We start from the raw sequence: 7,422 nt of genomic DNA, 5'->3' as shown, positions 1-7,422 counted from the left end.
AAGCCAGTGACTGACATAACCTACTTCATCCCTCTCGGTTACCTGGTTATGAAAATGTAAGCTTAACTCTAGCAAAGTTTAAAGCACTTACATCTTAGATGTCTTGGGCTGTACATAAGTTGTTCCTTTACTAAGCCTCTTAGGCTCTTCTTAGCTGAATTTCCCAGAAAAAAAAATATAAACCTGGTGCTTAATAATGAGGGTCATATCTCTTGGCAGCTGGTGCTTGTGCTGTAAATAAGGCTATGGGTTATTTGCCTCGAGCAGAATTTCAGATGAGAGCTAAGTTTGTGTTGTGTTGGTTTGATTTTTTTAAAAAACATTTAGCTCCAAGGATTTTGAATTTGCGGAGTAGCTAATGTGCTGCAAAAACATTCCCTGTGGCTTGTGAACTTTTGAGGAGGATAAAGAAAGGAAGAAGACAGTTCTGTAGGCCTTCCTTTGTGCATGGTTTCATTTGAACATAATTGCAATACAAGGCATTCACAGCCTGGTGAGAGAAATAGGTGTACTGTAAGCTTCTGTCTCAGACAGTGTTGCTGCCATGGGAGAACTATACAGGTGCAACAAGTGCCTTGGAAGTGAAACACTTTCTGTTGGAAAAAGCTCTGGAAATCAAGCCTGTGCTACATAGTTTGCTATGAGGCCTATGAAATCAGCTGTGGATGTCTGACTCTGTAAAAAATCCACAAGTAACAGAGTCTCTTTGCAGATCCCGAGTTTAAAGCCATGGCCTTAGACATCATTCTGCTTTCTGCTGGTTTGGCTTTTTGGAGAACCAATGAGCCTTCAGCACTGCTGTGGTTCTGCAGAGAATCTGTAGAGAGAAAGTCCATGCTCTGAAGTCCTCAGAGCTGTAGGGAAAATCATCTGCTGGAGCCAAGTGGCAGTGGGATCCTTCCACAGGTGTAAATGGGATGAGAAGATTTTGGAGGCCATGTCAAATAAATGGTAGCTTAAACTTTCTGTTTTGTGCTGTTTGCAATAATGGAGCAAGGCTGCTATGACTGAATTTTGAGTCCTAGAGCAGGACAACGATGTACTGAGCAGAAAATAGATCTTGATGACTTAGTACCACCAGCTGATGAGTAATTGATATCTTAAGGTTTTAAAATGTGATAGAAAAGACTCAGAGCTTCATGATATTTTCTGACTAGTGTCAAAATACATTATTGTTCAATGTTTGGCTGTAAGTTTTGACTTGTAAATAGTGACTTGAGTAGGACCACGAATGTCCTTAGAATTAATCAATTATACACTGCCATTTTCATGCCAGTAGTGCCTGTGGTACAGTTCTTGTTCAGAAAAAAAAAAAGATTATTTTAATAGTATGTGTAAATAGATATATTTACATATAATTTTATATATATATTTATATATAATATATATAATAAATCTGTTACAGATTCAATTTCAGGAAAAATTGCTGCAAGAATGTGGACTGAAATTTTGAACATATGCTAAAACGTAAAACAGCTCATATGTATTCTTGAGCCTTTCTGAGGTAATTTGGGCTATAATAAAGATCTGGGGGGCAGTAGTAGTAAATGAAATAAATATTCGAAACAGAGCTTTAGGACACGTTCTGACAAGGTCAAGATGCCTGAGTGTGAAATGTTCTCCTTTCAGCACTCTTTCAGTTGTTTTACACTGGAAAGAAGGGCACAGTTTGAACCAGAAGAATTTCCATCAGAATTATACAGGAAGCTTTGTATAAGTCTCATCTGTTTCTTGGTAAGAAACTGTTAATGGAAACAATACTCTAAAATATTCTCAATACTCTAACGCAGAGTATTGAGAATATTTATGGCTCCACTTGATGGCTCCTGGATAGGTTAGTCTTGGACATCAGCCTCTTGACCTGCCAACAGGTGCAGTGCATAACTAAGATCAGTAAATTTTGCTGTGTCATGAACGGTGAAAGCATTGCAGTGTTACACCCCACACAACTGCTGACACTTCACATCACAGAAAATGGGTGCTGGGGAGTTAAGAGATGACAGCAATCTAGTTTACTGGTACAGTTATGTGAGCACTAGATGGGGCTGTTACTCCACTTAATTTTTTCTGGAAATTCATGGACACACCCCTCTGACAAGAAATAAAGGTGTTGCAATGTGGGCTATCTGGGTTCTGCTGCAGGCTCGAGGAGGGCTGAAATAGGGTAGATGGTAACAACCCAGTAAATAAATAAAGGATAAAAATAGCAAAGTAAAAATATAAATATCTTGCTGTATAGTTTTTCTAGAAATAAGCATTGCTGCCTATCCCTACCTTTCCTCTCATAATCATCGCATAAATGCAAAGAAAATCTTGGGGAGAAGTGAAGATCTACCCATGGGAATGTCAAGTGTAGAGTTCAAAGTTTGTTCTTACCATTTGTATCTCTAGAAATACTTGGTATTAAAAAAAAAGCAAACACCCAAAGTTAAATTGCCTGCATATTTTTTACTTCAGTGGATAAACATTTTGTCTGAATTTAGATCAACCACTCTCAAAGAAATACACAGCCTAAACATTGGCAAACTTCAGGGAATATTTAGATGTGATTTAAATCATTACCTCTTCAGAGGAGATGGAGGTGCTCTCACTTGCTGCATGATGGTTACTTTCTAGTTAAAAGAGACTGATTTTAATAAAAGGGAAGGTCCTTAAAACTTAGTGCAGTGAATTCCATCTCTGATAAATTACTCATTTATGTAAAACCAGAAACCATGAGGTGCTGCTCTTAATCCACATCCTGACTAAAGAAGACATTTTTTAGTCCTTTTCTAATATTTTACAGTAAGAATGTATGGAGAAAAGCATCTTTTATAACATGATTAGTATTTTCTGCAGCAATGCCACCACACTCACTGCAGTCTATAATGGTAAAAAAATTTATTTCATGCCATCTTCAGAGGGTTTGAGAGGAACAATCTTTCTGTGGAAATGAGTTCAAAGAAATGGTTAAAATCTAATGGAAGAAGATGCAACAACTGTAGATGATCTATCTAAATAATAAAACTATGTAATTGAACACCTAGATGATAATACTAAATAAAACCATCTAAATCTATCTGCAGATCTAGAATTTAACCTGTGTTTCATTTGGGAAAGTAAGCAATTCTTCAGTTTTTGAAAGGCATGGGCTAGTGCAATGCCATTAGGCTGGTCCTCTACAGCAGCTTCACCATCCCCCCAGTTTGTTCAGGTTTCTAAGAATTTCAGTTATGCTGACCATGGAGTATGATCTTCCAGGGAAAAGGTCAGAGGGTGTGTCAGTTGTGTGTGCAAACTCTACAGGGACTACTGATGGGCATTATGCAAATACACACATTGCTGCCTTTTACTCTCAACTATATGAAGCTATATGTGTAATCTCATTAAAATAATTCCACAGACATTCACAAATAAGTAGTTCTTAGCAAGAGGAAAGCCCATTTCCCACAGTGCCTGTGAAACCTCCACAGCTGGGAGAAAAAAGGACTTAAGTGATTTTCCAAGGAATGTCATTCTGGCAGCATGACCAAGTTCAATTTATTCCTTTTTTTCCCCTTCACCTCTAGATTCCAGTAGCACCTCTTGCCATTTCTTCTCCATCTGCTCTTTGCACATCAGGAAGACATCTTCCGAGTGCTGCATGGCGTTGGACAGGTCTGGGTTGGTCTGGATGGCCGTGTAGTCGAAAGTCATCCAGGTTGCACGCACTGCAAACACAACACGTATTACTATTTTCTGGCCAGGAAAAAGCAATGACTGATTCAATAAATAAATTCAATAAGCAAATTCAATTAATAAAATGAATTATTATCAGTTGGGATCTCAGAGAAGGCTGGAAAATAAAACGGAAACTGCCTACAGTAATACTAGATTAAACAGAGTGTTCAGTATTACTTCTTATAAATGTCTCAAAATAGTTCATAATGAAAGTACACTGATGTAAATTATGAAACAAGGATGGACACTTCATCTAAAAATGACAACAAAACAGGTAATCAAATGGGAAGCGTCAAGAGAGTGTTTTAAAATATATGAATATTATATAAGGAGTCCTCCCTCCAGACCGGTTACAGCTTGTGTTAGGTGAGGAAGAATAAGATCAAGGAGATTGCAACAGAGATGAAATATTTTAAGGACAACTTAAGTAATGAAATTAATCTTGAAATAATCAGTACCTTAAATAATGGAATTGATTTTGAAATAATGAGTATCTGATAAAACTGAGCAAATAGTTTTAGCACTTATGCACTAATGTACACTTACTTACTTCCCCTTTTATTTTACCAAGAATTCACTATAGTACACTGATCTGAGAGGTGATATGTATCCATGTTTTAGAATTAAGTCTCATTTTATAGACTATATTTTAACAATTGTACATTAAAGACCTTAGTAATATTTCTTTTTTTAACCAACACTCTGAACCAAGCATGCGTCATCACCTATTGATTTTTAATTCTGAGCCATCTGAACCACCTAAATTATTTGTATGCTTTTTCACAATTAAGAACACGAGGGCATTAGTTGATGGTGATTGTTTTAATTACATTTCTATCACACAGAAGTTTACAGAATGAATATAAAAATAAATCTTCAGTGTTTTTAGTACAAAAATCCATATCATTCCTAACAAAGACCTGTACCTGTTAGTTTTTCCATTTCCTCCAGAAGTTCCTCCATATCTGTTTTAATGTTCTCCACCATCTTTCCCCAGTTATAATAGTTTCCTTCCTGAGATTCTGATTCAGCCATCTATAAGGAAATCAGGAATTTCCTACTTTATTTTACTCTAAAGTGAGTTGATTTTCATAGTTGAGACCAAGTAACACAGCAATAAAAAAATAAAAGCATATACTTTTTAGATTACATGTGAATTCAGTAAGAATCTGACTTTAAGGTTACTGGTCATCTGTATGCTGCATATTACTTGTGACTCATTTTGAAATTAGTAGAAAGAATAAGCTAAAATATGCTGTGCTTGTGCAAAATAAAGATTTTTGGTATGAGTAATAAAAGATCATTGTGTCAAACTCTTCACTAGCAAACTTCATTACCCTGTTACAGTTGTCTTCCAGCTTCTCTCCCAAATACTCTGATCCAGGGCAATTCCTTATTTTCAAAGTTAGTTGTAAAATCCCCATTTGTAACCAGTATTTATTTCACAATTGCAGGCGCCAGACAGGTTAAGTACAATCACAAAGTTCTGTCACCATAGAGGCAGATAAGTGATTATGATTCCCTAAGTTCTGATTAGTTGTAGGGAATGAAATTCTAGGATGTAAAAGTGCTTGGGGCAAAAATAGAGTTTTAGAACCTTTAGAACCTTCACCGAAAATGTAACAGAAAGTATTGCCTTTAATTTCCTTTTCTGAAAACCATCAATGGATAGGACGGAACTTTGAAGAAAGAGACGGAAGAGCTTCAGTGTAGTGACTTTATACATCACACTGCAGAGTTTTTATCCCATGATTTCTCAGACTCAGTAGGTATCTATTTTCCGGGGTTTATTGCCGGTATGTGCGGAAGGAACGCGATCGGTGGTTTGTAGTGGCCTTACAGCATTGTAAATCGGCGGCAAACCTCGGACGCTAAGTGTTCCAAGTGTCTCTTCGTACAACGAAGTAAAACTGAAGTTAACCGGCCATCCCCCTTTAGAGCCCAAGCCGGGGTGCTGTCCCACACCACGGGCACCTTTCGGCCGCCGCCACGGCCGCGTCCCCCGGTGCGCCGGGGCCGCGCCGCCTACCGCCCTCAGGGACGGGGCGGGCGGTAACGGGACACCAAACACCCCCCGGCAGCCGTGCCCGCCCCTCCCGCCCGCTCATTGCCCGGGCGCACGAGCTCGGTTGATTCTGTGTTTCACGAACACAATCGCTTGGGATAGCTCGGCGGCCGGGAGGGCGGCGCGGTTGGCGCTCCGCGGCGCCGGGCTGTGGCTGTGGCTGTGGCCTGGCACAGTGTCCCGGCTCCGTGTCCCAGCTCCGTGTCCCGCCTGCCCATCGCTTCCAGCGCCGCCGCGGCCGGCTCTGTACGGCATCACAGACAGAATCACAGAATCACTAGGCTGGAAGAGACCTTCAAGATCATCGAGTGCAACCCATACCGTAACGCCTCAAGTAAACCATGACACCGAGTGCCACATCCAGTCTTTTTTTAAACACGTCCAGGAATGGTGACTCCACCACCTCCCCAAGCAGACAATGACAGTACTTTATCACTCTTTCCATAAAAAACTTTTCCCTAATATCCAACCTATATTTCCCTTGGCACAGCCTGTGTCCTCTGGTTCTGTCAGTTGCTGCCTGGAGAAAGAGACCAACCCCACCTGACTACACCCACCTTTCAAGTAGCTGTAGAGAGTGATAAGGTCCCCCCTGAGTCTCCTTTTCTCCGGGCTAAACACCCCCAGCTTCCTCAGTCGTTCCTCACAGGGCTTGTGTTCCAAGCCCCTCACCAGCCTCATTCCCTTCTCTGGGTGTGCTCAAGCCTCCCAACGTCCTTCCTAAACTGAGTGGCCAGAACTGGACACAGCACACAAGGTGTGACCTCACCAGTGCCGAGTACAGTGGAACAATGACCTCCCTGCTCCTGCTGGCCACACTATTCCCGATACAGGCCAGGATGCCACTGGCCTTCTTGGCCACCACTGCTGGCTCGTGTTCAGGTGGCTATTGACCAGTGCCCCCAGGTCCCCTTCTGCCTGGGCACTGTCCATTCACACTGTCCCCAGCCTATGGCGTTTCAGGGGGTTACTGTAGCTAAAATGCAGGACTCGGCACTTGGACTTATTAAATATCATCTTATTGGGCTCTGCCCATCCATCCAACCGAGCCGGGTGTGTGGTCTGGGTGGTTTCTACGTGTGCTACAGCTGTCCTGCAGATAGAGGATGGTTATGTTAATAAAACTGCCAGTCTGCTGCCTTTCAATGTGCTTAACCATAAAGAAAAAGCAGAGAAGGACAGAGGATGTCAAACGGGACCGGGCTGGGCGTGCTGGGCCGCGCGGCCTCCCTCCGCCCCGTGCCCGGCGCGGTGCCATCCCCGGGCCCGGAGCAGCGGAGGTGCGGCCCTCCGCGTCCACAGCCCCGGCGCAGCAGGGCCGCCCTCCGTGCCCACAGCCCCGGCGCAGCAGGGCCGCCCTCCGACCCGTGCCCGGCCCTGCCCCGCCCCCGGGCGCGGCGGGCCGCAGGAGCTGCCGTGCCAAACGGGCTGCGGTGGTTTCAGGGGCTCTCCTGATAGTAACGCAAAAGTTACTTCTTAACTTCTTAACTTCTTAACTTCTTAACTCCTGAGTTTAAAGCTGCGTGGAGCTTCTGCTGCTTTCCTCAGGGAGTCTCTCCCTGCCTGCGGGATGGAGGGAGACGTCAGATCAGGGCCGGCAATGACAGCTCAACGAGCAGCAGGTTTACGGCTAAGGAGAGTAGGTTTATATTGGATAT

General features: G+C 42.5%; 1 protein-coding gene across 2 annotated transcripts; it reads right to left on the bottom strand.

The window, feature by feature from the left end:
* Positions 1 to 2,428: 2,428 nt before the first annotated feature.
* Positions 2,429 to 5,737, bottom strand: SYCE3 (synaptonemal complex central element protein 3). Of its 2 annotated transcripts, none has more exons than XM_071422609.1 (3): positions 5,037 to 5,737; positions 4,626 to 4,734; positions 2,429 to 3,689 (listed from the first exon to the last, which is right to left on the bottom strand). In XM_071422609.1, the coding sequence occupies exons 1-3, from the start codon at positions 5,121 to 5,123 to the stop codon at positions 3,520 to 3,522; spliced, it is 366 nt and encodes a 121-aa protein (XP_071278710.1). In that variant the 5' UTR covers positions 5,124 to 5,737; the 3' UTR covers positions 2,429 to 3,519. The 2 variants fall into 2 exon arrangements, with proteins under 2 accessions (XP_071278710.1, XP_071278711.1); XM_071422610.1 differs by having other exon boundaries at positions 5,540 to 5,737.
* Positions 5,738 to 7,422: the final 1,685 nt, after the last annotated feature.

The sequence above is a fragment of the Agelaius tricolor genome, unplaced genomic scaffold (assembly GCF_023055355.1).
Source record: "Agelaius tricolor isolate 1412-34295 unplaced genomic scaffold, bAgeTri1.0.p SCAF_3, whole genome shotgun sequence".
In the NCBI taxonomy this organism is placed as follows: Eukaryota; Metazoa; Chordata; class Aves; order Passeriformes; family Icteridae; genus Agelaius; species Agelaius tricolor.
Note: the sequence above shows the minus strand (reverse complement) of the source record. Positions and strands in the feature narration are given on the sequence as shown.

Excerpts from the sequence above, each read along its gene's own strand:
- SYCE3 (XM_071422609.1), bottom strand. The coding sequence starts at position 5,123 with ATGGGGATTTTACAACTAACTTTGAAAATAAGGAATTGCCCTGGATCA. Across the intron at positions 4,735-5,036 it reads TGGAAGACAACTGTAACAGG|ATGGCTGAATCAGAATCTCA; the intron begins GTAATGAAGTTT and ends ATTTCCTTATAG. Across the intron at positions 3,690-4,625 it reads GGAAATGGAAAAACTAACAG|TGCGTGCAACCTGGATGACT; the intron begins GTACAGGTCTTT and ends TTGTGTTTGCAG.